Source organism: Leptidea sinapis, chromosome 28 (assembly GCF_905404315.1).
Source record: "Leptidea sinapis chromosome 28, ilLepSina1.1, whole genome shotgun sequence".
Lineage (NCBI taxonomy): Eukaryota > Metazoa > Arthropoda > Insecta > Lepidoptera > Pieridae > Leptidea > Leptidea sinapis.
Window position 1 is genome coordinate 9499783 of NC_066292.1, and position 19557 is coordinate 9519339.

At 33.5% G+C, this 19557-nt stretch overlaps 1 protein-coding gene across 1 annotated transcript in view; it reads left to right on the forward strand.

Moving 5' to 3' along the window:
• Positions 1-19132, forward strand: part of LOC126973010 (uncharacterized) — a 158009-nt gene extending 138877 nt beyond the window's left edge. The window contains exon 8 of the mRNA XM_050820135.1: positions 18555-19132. Coding sequence (XP_050676092.1) covers positions 18555-18655 — 101 coding nt within the window. The 3' untranslated portion in view covers positions 18656-19132. The remainder of the gene's footprint in view (positions 1-18554) is intronic.
• Positions 19133-19557: the final 425 nt, after the last annotated feature.

Consider the following 19557-nt stretch of genomic DNA (forward strand, 5'->3'; position numbering starts at 1 on the left):
AAAAAACATCACTGGGTGCTCATTAAAACATATTATATTGTAATCTACTTTAAATGAAATCTACTTTGAAAGTGTTTAACTGTATAATAAGCTTCCTAAAAATATTAAAAAGTGCAACAGTATGCACATTTTTAAAAAACTCCTAAAGGCCTATTTTAGCAATAAAACTGAAACACAAATAGAAATGTCTTGAAATTTGTTGTTAACCCATTAAATAGAAATAATATTTTCAGTTGTCACATCTAGTAACTCGTTATCGATAAATCTACGTAATCTTGCGAGGTGAGTTGTGACTCAACCGTGGCTCGCGTCGACTGTTGACTTCGACCGGCCCGGGTCGGTATGATTTTGATGCGATGGTGTTTTAAAACTACCCTTTATATAAGCTATATGTACTTACCTAATTAGCCTATTATATTTACTGTACGCTTTAAGATGCAATTTTGTTACCCACTTTTTATAAAATAGCATGTAAGTTCCATTTAAGTGGAAATTCTTTTATGGAACAATAAATTACAAATGATTCTTAAACTACAAATGATTTTACAATGCTACGCAATTTCAACAAAGTCATGGGTAAAACTTGGTATACATTATTATAATATCAGGATAAAAATAATACGAGATGATGGTTAAGATAACATTATACGTTTCTCAAATAAATTCGATATTTTCAGGTCGTGTTGTTTTACGTAATGTAATACTTGAAAAGACTTTTCTCTCTGAATAATGATTGGGACTTGGATATGGTTAAAAAAATAAATATAAAAAATTTAATTTTCGTTTAATTATGTTTCAAACACTGATAAATTCCAAGTTATAAAATGCTATAAATAGTAGTCACTTAACGCTACTGAAATATATCTCAGTTAGAGAAATTTTTTATTCGTGCCAAAAATGATCGTGTATATAGAGCTAATATAATAATAATAATAATAATATAATAGCTAATATAGACCGAGTGCTCTGTGAACGGCTGTATCACTTGGCGTTCCGTAGAGACGTCGGTCACTTCATTGTGTGTCTTCTACCGCATTTATCATGGCGAATGATCCGAAGAGCTGTTTTACCTGATTCCTGCCGCCGAATTCCACCTTCGTACGACACGCCACAAGTTAGTATATCATCCCCACCATCTGGATGTGTGGCGGTCCTCCACAGTGCGGTTTTCAAGGAGCTTTCTTCCACGTACTACAAAGCTGTGCAATGAGCTTCCTTGTGCGGTGTTTCTGGGACGATACGACATGGTTGCTTCAAGAGAGGCGCGCACACCTTCTTTAAAGGCCGCTCCTGTGATTCCTTTGGTGTTGCAAGAAAATTTGGGCGGCGGTGATCACTTAAAACTAGGTGACCGTACGCTCGTTTGTCCTCCTTTTCCATAAAAGAAATAATAATAGTTGAATCACGTCATTCTTGGCTTACTTCTTCACTACAGTAGTAGTTCAGGAGGTCTATTACCAAAATCAAAAGCCGAAGTTTCGTCCGAAACGAAAGAACGACGAAATTCAAATTACATCCTATTACCAAAGTACTTCGGATCCGAATAGTGCGGACGAATTTCGTTTCGGAACCATAGACATAACCATAAAAATTTAAATTATATTTACAACCTTATTAATCTCAAACAATGAAAAAGTAAATGTCAAGTGAATTTGGGAATAAGGTAAACGAAAGACAAAATGTCTAATCGCGAACTTCGTATCGATCTTCGGATCCGAAACACTTTCGTAATAGGAAAATGTACGGTCCGTCAACCGAAAAATCGTATTTCGATTTTGGTAATAAGGCTCCACGTTCGATTGGACGACAGTTTGAATACTGGCATACGAATATTGGCATGAATAATGAATTACGTATACATAATTTGACTGGCTTTCACAAGAACTAACGATAGTTAAGGAGAGTACGGTACTTAATTTTTGAACAAATTCCCCAATAAATATTTATGTATATTAACACCACGTTAGTGCTGCAGAAGAGCAAAGAGAATGTAAAGTCGCGGGACTGTCTAAGTAAAATTTGAAATTTAGCTTAGCATGAAACATGCAGGGAGATTCGACATAAGTTTGAGTTAGTAATTACAATATGGCGACGAAGTATAATCCGGCTAAGTTTGAAAGCGAACAGTTGCTTAAAGCGTAATGGTTTTCGGCTATCTCAGTTTTTTACATGATTTATAGCTTAATTAATATAAATAGCTTTTTTCTTAGAGAGTTTCGCTAGGTTGCAGAAGAGGGAGGGCTATTTGTAACCTAAGTCCTAAAGATACATAAAGGGCAAAATTAAACTTAAAACCCAATATATTGTCCTGGATCTTGGCCGTATAATTCCTTAGGTGATCCTCTCACCTCATCACTTAAAAATAAAATAAAAACGGTTTGTGCTTTATCAGTGCAAGTTATTAATACGTAATACAATTATATGTAGAAGGGGTTGGTAATTTAAACGCACATAATAAAACTGTTATGTGTATTTTAAATTTTCCACTTAGAATAATTATAATAATCACTGACAATTATAGAGACGGGCATAGTGTCCCCTTACAATTCACAATAAGTAACGCAAGATAGAAAGAAAGATAGAAAATATGATTATTGACGTCATTATACATTCAGATAATAGTTCTTAAAGTTATACTATTCTAATTATGATCTAATGACTCCAATGGGCCCCCAACTCAGCATAGTTGTGGGTTCGAAAGAAACCACAAAGAGAAAAATGGCCACTCGTACTTAGCGCTCTGGCTTATATAGGGCACGACCGCCTACCGTGATGATGCCACCAACTGTTAGTTGGCACTGCTGTAGTAAATAATAAATAAATAAATTTCGTTTATTTCAAAGATTACATATACATTTTTTAGTGGTTGAGACTTCCCAGTAAGTTGTCTTAGGACACTTGTATTTGGAATATCTCGCAACTTCCTTAGCAGATACATTTTATTTAGTAAACAATATAGAAATAAACAGAAATGATTAAAAACCAAATCTTACAATTTACAATTAATTGTGTGTGTGTGTGTGTGAGTGAATGAGTGTGTGGATGTAGGTTTGAATTGGACCTTTGATTGGGTCCATCTATACAATGCGTGTGTTTATCAGTCTGATCAGAAGATTTTCCACTTCATCATAAGCAAGACAAGTTAGCCAATTATTTAAAGCTTTTCTGCAAAGATGTAATGTCATAGGATATATATTTAGGACACGATTTATTTTATTATATAAGAACACTGATTGACAGCTAAACTGTCGTTCAGCAAAAGTGGTGCGAACAGTAATGGTATCTGCTACTTTATCATTTCTTCTACTGATCAATTTGGCGTGATCTAGCGGAAGTGACCTGTGGACGGCTGAAATGATGTTAAGAACATAAAGTTTCCTAATTGTCAAAAGATTACAAGTCAAATAGAGTGAATCAGTTGGAAATCTTAAAGGTTTGAAGTACATGACCTTGAGAAGTGATCTTTGACCTCTTTCTAATTCTAAGAGGCTTATCTTAGTTGCACCGCCCCATGCCGAGATTTGTTGCCAACTAACTAACACGAATCAAGTTAACTAAAGATCTGAATATTATATGCTTATAGTTATTTCTAATTATAGTGATAATTATATTAAATAACATTACTAACACAGGAAGTAGTTAAATAAATGTTATTATTAATTGGGATGTATAAGTCAGTTGATGACGTTCGTAGCGCTTATAAAAAAAGTAATCAATATTATAATTTTAATTGTATACAATTGCAACCCTTTAGTCAACTTGGGCCGTTGTGTTAACCTTATTAAATCATTCCATAGCCACTTATTATAGTTTTCATCTCCCTGAAACTGTAGTATAGTATTGTAAAGTGTGTTCAGAATGCTGAGGGACACTGTGTTGTAATAGGTACGATGTATCACTTACTAACAGGTAAATATGTCGTTCGTCACATCACTTCTTATCACACTTCATAGACATTTTAATTTTAAAATTGAAACGTGAAAGGGTTGCTTCTTGTGGTGCCAGGTCGACCTGTTATCCTACTAATATTATAAATGTGAAAGTTTGTATGTCTGGATGTATGTTTGAACTTCTTTAACGCAAAATCTACTGAATAGATTTTGATGAAACTTTACAATAATATAGCTTACACACCAGAATAACAAATAGGCTATAATTTATAAAACTATAGTGTGAATTATACAAAATATAAAAGAAGTGTGATTGTTACTAATGAATACAACTAGCGCCATCTCTTATCAACTAGCAAGTAAAAGATCAATACAATTTATATGGCAAAACAACGTTTGCCGGGTCAGCTAGTAGTTAATAAATCATTGTATTTGTTGGATCCAATTACTAATTATGACCTTAATCATAACCATCATGTTCACGAAGCATTCTTAAACAAACAATTCCAGCTCTAAAGGTTGATTTATCGAACCAGTATGTATGCACCGGATGCCGGCTAGATTATAGGTACCACAACGGCGCCTATTTCTGCCGTGAAGCAGTAATGTGTAATCATTACTCTGTTTCGTTCTGAAGGGTGCCGTAGCTAGTGAAATTACTGGGCCAATTAGACTTAACATCTTATGTTCTATCTTAACATCTCAAGGTGAGCGCAGTTGTAGTGCCGCTCAAAATTTTTGGGTTTTTCAACAATCCTGAACGGCACTGTATTGTAATGGGCAGGGCGTATTGATTACCATCTGCTTACTCGTCTCGTCCTTGATTTTCATAAAAAAATCCAATATATGATAATTTATATTTAGACAGTTAATTCTTTAGCACTTTTTATGAAACTGTTGAAGTATATTATTTAAACAACACTCAAATATTGGATTCAGCACCTTACACACTAATTTGTTATATTGTATATAACAGCCGTTGTACGATACTCTATTTGATTGAAAAGAGTGGCCGTTGAGTTTCTTATATGTTCTTCTCGAGTGCTCAACTTTTTACGAACCTAATATGGTTAATTCAGTAATTTTAAAGAAATATTTATAGTTACGATTCAAAAACGATTAGTTTAAACCACATCAAATAAAGTTTATTTGTATTTTACTTTGAAAGCATGCACAAATAAACAGACTAAAATTCAAATAACTGGCCTAGTTTATATAATAAAATATATATAAAATTCTCATGTCGCGGTATTTCTAGTCAAACTCCTTCGGCTTGACCGATTCTCATGAAATTTTGAGTGCATATTGGGTAGGTCTGAGAATCGGACAACATCTATTTTTCATCCACCTAAATGTTAAGGGTGGTTCCACGTCAATTTTTTTTTTTAATTTGTTTGACATTTTTTTTAAATTTGTTTGATTGTGAGTTAGCATTAAAAAATACACACAGCTTCAATTTTCACCCATCTACGATCAACAGTTACTTTTTTATCGCGATTTTAATATCGGCAATACAACGTTTGCTGGGTCAGCTAGTAATTAATAAAATAATTATCTGTTTTTAAAAATAAGTTTAAGGCACAAACCCGGTATGTTTATGATTTTATTATATCTATATTTAAAGTGAAACATTAATTACATCGTCTCAAACTTTTTCGTCTGTGTGTTGCATGTCGCGTGACGGTCGGGCGGCACCTATAGTTCTCATATTGGATGCAATTGCGTTCGGGTGGAAGAGTAGGTTCGAACCCCACACACTAATAGATAAAGGTTTATTTATTTTATGAAAATGTAAAACATAATATATAAATTTGTTTTTTTTTCTATGCTTATATTAACTATGTTATTTTGTGAAAAAAAGTTTCACTCGGATCGTGGTTTCATAAAACCACACAATTGCTTTTTTATTATAAACAAATGAAAATAGAAGGAATGATCCGGGGTCGATCATTCCTCGAATTTGAAAGTATCGTAGAAATGTTATCACTGTTCAATCAATAAAATTCAAATTACTTAACCAATTTCATATTCAGATCTCGAACTCTTTCAGGGTAACTTTTCCTTACAAAATTATTCTAAACTGATTCTTGCCGCTCTGAACGGAATGCTACATAAATCATTCATTCAAGTTTTTGTGACTACTATTAAACAAATGTGCATTGTTATGACGTGTTATTGTTAAATAACTTTATAGGGCCCCAAATTTATCTGTTCAAGTCGAAAAGTTGCCAATGGTAAATCCGATATTTCCAAAATTATAAAACCTTCAAAATAACTAGCCATGTATCACTTTCAAGAGATTTTGGCAGTTGATTTGCACTTTTCATCCATATCTATCTATATGGAGGTGCACCAGTGGGAGGCTCCTTTGCACAGGATGCCGGCTAGATTATGGATACCACAACGGCGCCTATTTCTGCCTTGAAGCAGTAATGTGTAAGCATTACTGTGTTTGGGTCTGAAGAGCGCCGTAACTATTGAAATCACTGAGCAAATGAGACTTAACATCTTACGTCTCAGGGTGATGAGCGCAGTTGTGGTGCCGCTCAGAATGTTTGGGTCTTTCAAGAATCCTGATAGGCATTGGATTGTAATGGGCAGGGCGTCTCAATTACCATCAGCTGAAAATCCTGCTCGGCTCGTCCCTTATTTTCATAAAAAAAACATATTATATATGAGATTTCCACCTATATATTGACTCATCACGATATCTCTTCCATTCGGCGTAGAGACTTGAAATTTGATGGGAAATTCCATCCGCAAGAGTCTTTTTTTAAAGTGAAACTTTTATTAAATCGTCTCAAACTTTTTCGTCTGTGTGTCGCATGTCGCGTGACGGTCGGGCGGCGCCTATAGTTCGCAGCAGCTGACCGTGTAGTGTATAGACCATTACTCATTTGTGCCAGTGCTCCACGCTATTTTGTTTGTTTTTGTCAGTGTTTAATGTAAATGTTGTTATTTATTAAAGTGAAACTTTTATTTGCTTTTGGTAAACAACGACACAGCGAGTCCAAAAAACTGATCAACGAGGACAAGTCCAAAAAACAATCAATTTTTAGTTAAATATCTATAATGTGAAAATAAAGTTTTACTTTTACCGTGGTATCATTAAGCCACACAATCCTTTTTTTATTATGAACAGAACATCGACTGGCGTTGTCTATCATATGATGTGTATTTTATTATATTTAACTGCGAAATTTTGCAATTCTTTCAATAAAAATAATACATCTCAAAAATAAAATAAATGGCAATCATTTCACTTTGACATAATTAATTCGTATTGCTGTCATTTTTGATACCATTGTTGCAGAAGAATCAGCTTATGTGTGTATACTCAATATCTGGAGCGTTGCAAACAAGCAAGACGTTCATAGATCATTCATGATAGTTTGGTACAATAGCTAGCTAAAGTCGTGTGTTCTATCGTGTGTTTGGACTTCAGACTTAAGGGCGACGTAGTTAGTGAAATCACTGGGCTAATGAGCCAACATCCTGTCTCAAAATAACAAGCAAAAATGCGACGCTGCTCAGAATTTTTGGGTTCAATCAAAAGTCCTGAGTGGCACTGCATTATATGAACAAGGCTTATCACTTATTGGTCCCGTTGCTTTTTCTTATAACATTATTATGTTCCTTGAATTATAAAGTTGAAGAGAATAGCGTTACTGTAGAGACTTCATAAATTTCAAATGAAATTAAATTCGCATTAAGAATTGTAAGAAATAATAATAAGCTTACGACTGTAGCAGTTATTTCAAAGCAAGATGTAAAAAGAGAAAAATGCTTTTCATGTTAAAAATTTCAGAACGTTAACGAGAGTTAAAATATATCGCAATGTTGACGCGAACTGCTGTTGTTGACAACTCAGGTACTCGGGTACCAATCAAAATAAATCAAATTAAAATCACTTTATTCATGTATGTCACGGAAATGACACTTATGAATGTAAAAAAAAATCTTATTGAATCTACTGCTACTTCGTAAAGGCTTATAAGAAGAAGTAGCAAGAAAATCAAAAAACAATCATTTACTGTTGTATCATGTTCGGATATGTTATGCTGGTTTGACTAAATTCAGCTCGAGACGTCTAACGGACTGCAATTAGGAAGGGAAATTTACTTCGTAATAGTATTGTACGGTCAAACGCAGGTACAGTAATAATGATCCCGTTAGGCAGGGGCGTGCATTGGTTTTTTAGCAAGGTAGGCACTGTGGATCTCACAAGTCGTAGTTGAGCTTTGGAATAAGCAAAGATTGCTTACAGTAGATGTTTTGTATCTAGCGTAAGGAAAAATTTTATGAGTGAGTGTTCAATAGAAGTTTGGTAGTAAAATAACGGCACCAAATTAAACTAAGCTTACTTTAACACTAGTGCTATATTTGTTTTGATTCATAACGAGGTAGGCACTGCCTAATTGCCTATATGATATGCACGCCCCTGCCGTTATATGCAAAATATAGAAAATAATATTACGAACGTTACCATTGGGACGACTGTGCTCTTGAAATATAGAAAAAAATAACAAGAAATAAAGAGCCATAAATTTGAAGCCAACATAATGCTGAACACTTGATTGTAGGAAATACAGAAAAAGTAAAATGAAATTTGCATTCCGAAAGCTGTTAGGAAAAAACCCGCAAAGCAACGCGCAATAAGAAAATTTTCTACATAGAAGGAAAACCCGTACAGTAATTGCATACTCTACGTGTCCTATATTTAGTTTTGCTTCACGATTCTGACCCATATCGCCCGATCAGGGATAATCGTAGAAGCGGAATGGCTAAGGTATTTAATATGGAACCCATTTTGCATATTATTGGTCGAATGATTAGTTATATCACATGAGCAATGGAACTACGTGCTATACATATTTGAATTATTAATCGTTCACTTTACATTAATAAACTCTTTGAAAATATATTCACGAATCTTCCTTGTATTCTTATAGATTTCCGCGTCAAATTAAATCAAGTCAAATCCGCTATATTTATTAAGGTCGAAATTATGCTAATGAAGGTCTAAAGTAATAGATTTTACCATTTGCCACTACTTTGGAAAATGTTGAGCTAGATAGGCTGATACATGCAAAGTGATGCACAGAAAAAATTCCCGTCAAATCAAATCAAATTTGCTGAGTTTATTAGGGTCCAAAATTTTAATGCTCGTGAATGTACAAAGTTAAACAGTTTACCATTTAAGACCACTTCGGAAAAGGTTAAGCTTATATTACAATATGAAGAGAAGTAAAAGATGCAAAAAATAAAAACAAGTCCCAACTTACTCAAGTAAGTGAAGAAATTAAAATAGACAAGACGAGCAGCACTTTCAGCTGATGGTAATTGATACGCCCCGCCCATTACAATGCAGTGCCGCTCAGGATTCTTGAAAAACCCCAAAAATTCTGAATGTCACTACAACTGCGCTCGTCACCTTGTGACATAAGATGTTAAGTCTCATTTGCCCAGTAATTTCACTAGCTACGGCGCCCTTCAGACCGAAACACAGTAATGCTTACACATTACTGCTTCACGGCAGAAATAGGCGCCGTTGTGGTACCCATAATCTAGCCGGCATCCTGTACTTTGCTTGTGCCAAGGAGCCTCCCACTGGTAAAATTCACCTATAGATCTACATTTTATCGACTTTAAACCCAAAACAGGTATTCAGGTAGTCACAGTTTTAAACCCAAATCATAATAGTTTTACTAAGAGCACTTACCTTCATCGTCTTCCTGTAAAGTTAAGTACTCTAAAAACTAACGACGGTATATTTTAAAACAATTTTCAAGTCAATTACAGGCTTTTAGGTGCCTGAATTGCTGTGGTTCCGTTAGAAACACGGAATCGATTTAATTATAAACTCTACCCCATTTAATATAGAAAGGTTGTGGGTTGGAATATTAATGATTTAATTTATTTATCGGATGAGTTATTACGGGGGAATATATGAATTTAACTCAAGTTCGGTGATTTAAATTATTTATTACAATTTAAAGGGTTTGTTGAATACTTAAAACATATTCCTTGTGGCATCATAGATTTTTCTGTCTATTAATTTTAATGTCTCAATAAATAGTTTTGCGAATATTAATGATTTAATTTATTAATCGGATGAGTTAATACGGAGGAATATATAAATTTATTTCACGTTTGGTCATTCTAATTATTTATAACAATTTAAAGGGTTTGTTGAGTACTCGTTAACCTTTTCCTCGTGAAATCATAGATTTTCTATGTCTCTTAATTTTAATATCTCAATAAATAATTTAGATTTTATTTAAATAAATGGGTGGTAGAGAGTATATTTACATTTTGTAAAACTGTACTTTCCATTGAAAATCTATTTATGTGTAAAAATCATCAGAGCAAATGGCATGGTCTATCAAAACTTTACCTATCTCGTTCCTTACTTAACGTAACTTTTTGTGAGTAGTAAGTATAAGTGGTTTATCAAGTTTCGTGTATATTTATACACGTTTACTCAGGCATTGTCATACCCACTATATACGTTTCAAGCCTACAAAAATTTGCGGAAGGAAAAAGTAATACTTACTGTACGAATCTAATGTTGTATTATTAATCTTTAAAATTTTTTTTTCTCAAAATATTCTCTCCTAGACGTAAAAAATAAAAAGTAATAACAAAAATAAAGGACCTCCTCCGTGGCCACCTCGTTAACATTTTTTTATGAAAATAAGGGACGAGACGAGCAGGATGTTCAGCTGATGGTAATTGATATGCCCTACCTTTTTATATCATTTGCTTTGGCAATATAAAAATAAAATAAATACTTTATAAAAATGTATTAAATATGCAATTTATAGTTAGCCGCAGCAGTTTGTGTGTGTATTATTTGCAAAATAATCTAAATAATATAAATTGTTGCCCAATTGAATTGAAATTCTTACAATTTCACGCGGACGAAGTCGCGGGCAAAACCTAATATTAAATAAAAGTAACGAGATACAAAAGAACTTTTATTAAATACCTTGTAGGTAATAAAAGACTAAATATTCATGTATATTTTTTACTTTTACAAAGCGTACCCTGTTGAATGTTTTGATTTAGAAAATTTGTTACTTTTACAATGTTTTTTTTTATATACCGTATAAAATTCCACTGATTGGGATAACTGGTCGTACTTATCACCTGTACAGACCCCCACACAGTTTATTTCTAAGTTACTAAGCAATAATGTAATTCTATTAAATCCTACAAAAATTTGACTTTACTTTGATATTCTTAAGAATATTTAAGTATTCCTCATCAAAAGTCTAAGGTGAATTGTAATAATAATTTAGACACAATAGCAGTTAATCTAGGCTAGATACTGATTTACTACGCCCGCGGCGTAGTATTTTGTCTGCTACATAGCATAATAATATTCATTTAACGTAGCAATTGTCGTCAAGTATTCGCATACTACGCGTCTAGCTACGTCACTAATTTTCCTGCAGTCTATTTAAAAAACAACTTCTGTTAACTAAAAACCAAATTATTTGAAATGAATTGTTTTTTTTTAAATTTAATTAAATAATTTACTCAGAATTATTATGAATACAAACAGTTTAGGTACTGTTTATTTGTCCTATGGTAGAAATAAATTAAATAAAAATACTTAAGTGGCTAGTGATTACAACGCTTACATACTTACAAATAACTTAAGTAAAATGTATTTCAATACTAAAGTTAAATAATGTGAACAGAAATTTAATCATCTTCAGAATTGTTTTGGGCAACTCTTCTCAAGTTAGGTCCTGTTGTCAATTTTATTTCATCTTCACACCTTGTGTGCTGTCTTCCTCGCTTTCTTTTGCCATCTCTTGGGTACCATTCTGTAAGTCTCTTGCGCCATTTCCCGACTTCATCTCCGCATCATGTGCCCTTACCGACATACTCAAACGAATCGACCAACAAAAGTGGAGATGGGCAAGGGTGGCACAAGTTGTACTAATAGCTAGGAATAATAATATTACAATATAAAGAATTTATTTTATATAGAAGAACTGCGTCTCTCGACTCAACCCCAACAAGCCCAAACACCAAAGTCTAAACTTTTTTATATTAGTAGGACGAAACGGACAAGAGGCTCACACAGACATAGGCGCCATTTGTTTCCGAAGTTATAGTAGTATCTAGTATATTAGAAATAACATCAAAAAGAGTTCTAAAGGAATCAATTTTGAGAAAGTAAATGCCTTTTATGCCTTTACGTGTTGCGCAGAAGCGAAACAAGCGCCCATGGACATTTGCAATACAAATGAACAAGATATGCAGTCCTTAAGGTGTGGGTAGGTTTTAAGCTTTAAGGTCCCTATTTCGTTTCGGTTCCGGTAAACTGCAGCCGGTAATTCATTCCACAAAGTGGCTGTTCGAGGCAAGAAGTTTCTTGCAAAAATATGAAGTTGAAGTATGCCAGAAGTCCACATAATGTGGAATTTGGATGCTTATATCAAACCTGAACATACGGTAGAAGGTGCAAAGAGACCCTTATCCCTACGCAACTATGCTTCGAATCCGCTTCATTGTATCCAGCAAAAAATAGAGATATTTGAGTTTTCAAATGGTACTTGTATATTTTAAAATATTTTGTTATTTGGAGCAAAATACAAAATTAAGTATTTAAATCAGCCAAGTCGTTTCTGATATAATTTGTTGCCTTCTTTAGTTATACTTCAAGAAATGATTATCTCTGCATACAAATGTTTGATTAATGCATAAAATTATTTTTTGAATATCACTATAAAATTGGGGATTATTCATAATTCTATCATCAAATTTGATTTATTTCGAATGCTACCAGCCTAGGTGTACGTTATTGGATGAAAAAATTTTGAAATCCATTCATACATATAAAAAACGTAGCAATTTACTAACCCCAAATCGATGACCCTCCTCTTCCCACTTGGATCACCCATCTTTTTTTATGGAAAAGGAGGATAAAGGAACGTACGGTTTAAGTGATAACAGCCACCCACATTCTCTTGTAACACCAAAGTAATCACAAGAGCGTTGCTGGCCTTTAAGGCGAAGAGTAAGCAGAAAACACGCAAACATGGTGTTTTTAGACAAGTTTTGTGGTGAAAGTATAGCATTTCGAGCTATGAACACTATTTAATCCTGTTACATATATCCTTAAGTCTTATTTATAGGTTGCTAATGCTTGCTGTTGGTTATAGTTACCACCGCCGAGCCTTTGAAGTACCACTTTTCTTTGAAGTTAAACAAGTTTTTTGGTATGGCGTGACGCTTTTTTTTGTTACTTCTCTCAGAAAAGTTATTCTTATAGCTTGTACGTTATTGTGTAGGGTCATTTATTCAGATTAGTAGTGAATAACGAGGATTGTAAGCATATAAACTGTTTTCCACGCAAGAATTTTGAAAACATTGGCTTTGTTACATAGATGGCGGGCCGGCAGCCGTGAACTCATATCGCTCAAGGTCGCTGGCATTTCGTGTCGCCTTAAGGAAGGTGTACGCGATTTATCATTTATTAACTATTTATCGCAAAAATATTCTACATATAGTTTTTATTTACTTTGTACGGACATATTGAAATAAAGTTTTACCTCAAGTAAATTTACCTTTAATATAGTCTTTTAACATCTGCGTACTAATTGATGAAAGTAAAACCAGGCCACACATTCTATCGACCTTCATCTGTATATATAAAAATAAATATTATCTGCTAATGCAATATATCAATGATATGTACGTATGTAGTTTAATAATTGTGGCTATGCTTAAGACCGGTATTACAGAAATCGCAACATGGAGCGAAGATAATTCCCTCTTTTCGAGTACCGCCAGAATAATAAATATTTAGAAGTTTTACCATTAATTAAGTATTTATTATATTATACATGCAATTGTTCATTAGGATTTTTCTTCGTTTAGGTATTTTTTTTTGTCTTTTTCGTAAATTTAAATATAACTGAGTTTTTATTTTACTAAAACTTCATACGAAAATATTAACTGTTTATTAATTATTGTTATCAAAAATTAAACCAAATGTTGCATACTTATTTTAATTACTTTTGGACAGTTTTGCGTTTCTTTCTCTTTTCCCGGTATTGAGGTGAATTGGGAATAAATCACAAAGTACGTGAATACGTTGTGGATAAAGATTCTTAGCATTTTATATTAAAACTCAAAACTTTTTTTGTTCAAAATTTCTTTACATTACAAAACAGTATATAATACTGTACCATTTTGTTCAATGACTTTTTGCCATTCTGTAGGTGGTTATTTGATCCCGTTGCTGTGGAAATTTTAGAAAATCTGATCAAAAGAAAATGCAACAAGTAGTTTAGGCAGTCCTCTCTTGATGTTTGCCTGACACTATCAAAAGGATTATGTTGAGACTGAAACAGGTAACAATCTAAAGGTACAAGGCCAGGGTCATATGGCAGATGCATTTTAACCTCTCAGTGAAACTCTCTTAAATTCTTCTGAGTGCCTAAATATGTGTTTACTCCAGCATTGTGTTGTGAGCACTATCTTTTGATAAATTGTGGCCGCTTCCTCTCAGTCGTTGGCAGTAGAGATCCAAATAGATTTCAACTTTCCAATACTAATCCTACAATACACAAGGTATCACCATACTGCGAGTTAACTCGGGTTTTGCCACAGTCTCTCAAGACTAACCGATATTTGACCAGAACCTTTTCCAGACTTTCTTATCGTACGTGATCCAATTTTCATTACCAGTTATAAATCTCTTGCTTGCCTTTTTTAAAAATTGTGTCCATTTTATCCGTAACAGGATTATCATAGTGAAAGTGCATCTTTGACATCTAAGTGCTCGGATCGAAAATCCTAAACGTAACATATTTTCGCGCGCGGCCTACACAGCAATCTCTCCTTTTTGTTTAAATTGTTAAATGTATTGAATTTTAATAATTAACTTAAAAGTGGGAGACTCTTATGCACAGGATGCCGGCAGATTATGGGTACAACAACGGCACCCATTTCTTCCGTGAAGCAGTAATGAGTAAGCATTATCCTGTTTCGGTCTGAAGGCCTTTGTAGCTAGTTAAATTACTTACTTACCTAATTAAAGTTAGGCATTTCAAGAATCTTGAGCGGTACTGCATTATAATGGGCAGAGCGTATCAATTATTATCATCAGCTTAACGTCCTGCTCGTCATGTAACATTACATAACACATAACATGGGACATTGTCATAAAAAAAGAACTAACTCTGAGGAAAATCAAATAAAAATAGCTGAAAATAATATTTTACTATTTTTTTTCCTCACAATGTAATGTCATCAATACCAGACATGTACAAGAAGTAGAGGCAAAGATATCATATTACATTCGATACATGCGAAAATACTTTTTATCTGATCTATTAGAAATATCTAGACCTATATGTATAGAGGTCTATAACTTATTTAATAAATAGTCCTATAGTCGGCTAGCTTATGTCGTTTCGCTACAAAAAGTCTACTTATACTAGTCCAAGTATACGACTTAATCAACTAAAAACGATCAGACTTATTGTGCTGACGGTACGTGTGGATAAGAGATATGAAAGTTATATAATCGCGAAAACTACGCTTCGGTACCGCACTTTCACTGATGAAATTGTCGTATATTTATTACAAAATATTATTGAAGTATACTGAATACTTTTATTGATATTACATTTTCGTTGCTAGAATGGTTTAAGTATTTGCTACGTAGGCATCTTCGAGACTACAAATAGATTGTTTGGAAAAAGTAACGTTAAATGGGCTTACACTTAAATAAATTATTTTACCATTTTCCGTTAGTGATAGAATAATTTCATTTCATCTAGCACAGAACTAACTTGTTGCTAAATAAGATCAACTATACTAGTTATATCAAAATAATGGGTGGGGATAGTATCAGCAATTGAATTTACTTGATTATTTAATGAAATATAATATATTATTTTTGTAGTAGGTGTTATTTTGCGGAAATCCATAATTATCCAAATGTTTTGAGTTTAAAATGTTTTTAAATGTTTTTACTTAAAGAACACATTGCGGATATCAAACACAGACGACACTCTAAGTCAGCTGTATGTGAACACATAACAGACCGTCCTAACCCCTACATCCGGTTCGACCAACCAAAAGTGTTGGTAAAAGAGAATAGATTTCTCCCCAGAATGGTACGTGAAGCCATCAAAATTAAAAAACACCCAAATTTCCTAACCTAAAACCCATAACTACACATACCAAAAAAGAAGAGAACACTGTCATTAAATTTTGCCAAAAACCATCTGTGTACAGCAAATACCGAAGAAATAAAGGGCGCTAAACTTCATAATGACAACTATGACAAATACTATCTTTGACTCACTTCATCTGCAGTCCCCCTGAAAACGAGATCTTGAAAGGTCTTGAAACGTCGGGTTAACTAAAATAAAAATGTAGCTTTTACGCAAACATCTAATGTAAAACCGTTACAATTACACGAGTTTAAATCCTTTAAAAGTTTTTTATTTAATTGTGTAACACTCAAAACATTTGGATAAAAATATAATATTCCCATTCCAACACAACCATATTATATTGTAGAGCTATAAATATTAATATAGTTTATTTACCATTATCAAGTTTCAAAATGATAAATTAATATAAAATATTAGTATCATTAATTAATTTTCAACGTTTAGTTGACTTCTCTATTGTTGTGATTGTTTAGTAATTTTTTTAAATATTTTCCCTCACTACTGGCATTAAAAATAGAAGTGTAAATTCGTAACAAAATTTGGGATGAAAAGGGATTCAAACCAGCGTCTCTGGAGATTATACCTCCACCGTTCTTAACCCAACGAGTTAGTGCGTCTAGATTTGAAAGAGCGACATATCTAGCCAATAACTATTATTGTTAAATAGATTATCAACTATAAAGATAAATGGGCATTTTGTTCGGACCTGTGACCCACCAGCGACCAGACAAAACTAAACCATAAATGGCCCAATGACATGAAGCCCATTTCCTTAAAAAAATGGGAAAGTTTTTTTTTGGCAATGAGATGAGTCGTATTTCTCAAACGTCTGAGAGTTTTAGGATAAACAATATATTATATTATAAGAAAACTAATTTTTATATTTTCATGTTCTTCTTAAATATAAAATTCGACCAACCAAAAGGTAAAAGAGAATAGATTTCTCGCAAGACTGGTACATGAAGCCATTCAAATTAAAAACACCCAAATTTCAATAGAGAAGACTGTATAAAATAATCTAACCGTCTGTCTACAGCAAATACCACCCCCGAGGCAATAAATGGCGCTAAACTTCATAATGACAACTATGACAAGTACTATCTTGACTCATTTCATCTGAAGTCACCCTGAAAAGAAGACCAGGAAAGGTTTTAAAACGTCGGGGTAACTAAATTAATAATAAAAATGTAACTTTTACGCAAAAATCTAATATAAAAACAAAGTTAAAATCACACGACTTTTAATCCCTTAAAAGTGTTTTATTTAAATATGTCACACTCGCGATAATCAAAGACAATACTTTAAAATGCTTAAAAAAACAAGTTCTTTCTGAAGAGGTAAAGCATTATTTAGGAGCTTTTCTATTTTATTGCCCGCAGTTTCTCATTTGTACGAGTGGAACATCGCACATCACGTTGCGCCCTGTTAGCAGTTGCGCTGGCGCGTGCCGTGTTTCCACATTTTCCCCAGTTCACGTTCGAGCATCAATTGGTTCGCGTGTGCTCATAACCATTTACCATTATAACCATTTAGACTAAGTTCAATAAACTAATTGTTCTTAAGTCTAGTTTAATTTATGAACCAAACATAAATTAATCTGTACGGCAACCAGAACACCGTACATCTTGGTCCTTCGAGCCGGATTCATCATTCAAAGTATCCATTGATTAAAATACTAGTTGATGAGAAATCCTCGAAGAAACGTGAAATTTAACATATCATACACATATTTATACAGTTCATTCAATACCATCAATATCAATTGTTACATCATCTAAAAACCTTGCTGGTGTATCTATTCCTTTCTATATTTCTATCTATTGCAGCTTCTAAGGCTAAGTCTTCTAGCTTTAATATTTTTGAAAACCTCGCCTTCCTTTATACTGGGACCGTCATTCTGTTAATAGAAAAACGCTCACGTGTCTTATTCCATGACTCATATAGCCGAGTTTTCAGTGACCCCTGCCTACCAAGTTAAATCTCCTTGGCTCGAATCCCGGTAGGTGCAAACATTTATATAATGAATATGGATGTTTGTTTCCGAGTCATGGATGTTAATTTGTATTTATTTACTTTGTTTTAGTAAGTATATTGTATCAAATGAAACTTTTTTGCATCCAAAATACAGGCTATCCCTAGTTTGGGGAAAGATAATTTGTGTATGTCAATACATTATTATCATTAATATTAACTATTCGAATACGAAACTATACGTCATCACATAGACGGATTGAAAAAGAGATAACTACAAGATTCTATACATTGATCATTGAAATGCCGAAATAAGGAAATGGATGAAATCTAATAGCATCCTATATTGGGGTACATACTACAGGATTGTACCCAACATATACTGCTTCAATGTATTTTCAAAGAAAGTTAGTTAATTTTGCTTACCGCTGAAGAATCTATAAATTAATAACTGTTTAATAATGTTTCTCTTTGTTGACAGGTGAAAACCCGGCGGCAATGCAGTCATCATCTCCTGGCTTTATCCAACTAAACTTACATACCTACATGTACACAATTATAACCATGAACATTTTGCGGTGACAATTGGATTCTGTGCCCTAATCACTTGTGTTAAGAGTTGTTTTACTGTGAGCCAAACTGTCTTAATTTGCTTATAAGTTTTGAGACGATGAAAAAGTTACGACATGGTTAAAGGAGTATTTAATTAAAAATTAATAAAGGCCCAGGTTTATTTGCGTAATTGGATTTAAGCTTTGATGAAAGCTCATTGTTAAGGGGTTTAGAATTAAATAAGATAAAAATGCTTGGTATTCCGTAGGAGATTTAATTTCATCAATGGATCAACTTTTGCCAAAATTAACATTCACAGCTTTATCTAACTGGTTTCAATAAATATTTAATTCGAGTGAGTTTTGTTAGTCTACATGCAGAATGCACGGCGCTTTGTGTCCGGTGTTGGACTATCGAAGACCATCGGCCCGCAGGAGGTGTATTCTGAACGTACACTAACAAATCTTACCGGAATTAACACTTATGATATTTATAGCAACCTAAGGCTGGGTTGCACAAACAAACTTTAACAATAACAAACATGTTAAAATACCGGTTATGCAAAAAAATTATCCACCATTTGTCAATTTCTAGATGACGTCAAAACTTTCTTCAGTCTTCGCGCCGATTAAAGCTATTGTCAATACACAAATAAAATTTTAAAACAAAATTTTATGAACGATGCGGGGCGTTTGAGTGACGTAAGTGAAGTAGATCCTGTAGATGAAGCAACAACCTGAGAGATGAACCAAAGCATACAAGATTTTATGACGATACGTCACTCGTACGATTGGCTCAGTTGGAAGAGCACTTGCACGGAACGCGAGAGATCGTGGGTTTGAGTCCCGCATCGTTCATAAAATTTTGTTTTAAAATTTTATTTGTGTATTAAAACTTATGATATATTTAGCATATAGGCTGGGTTTCACCAA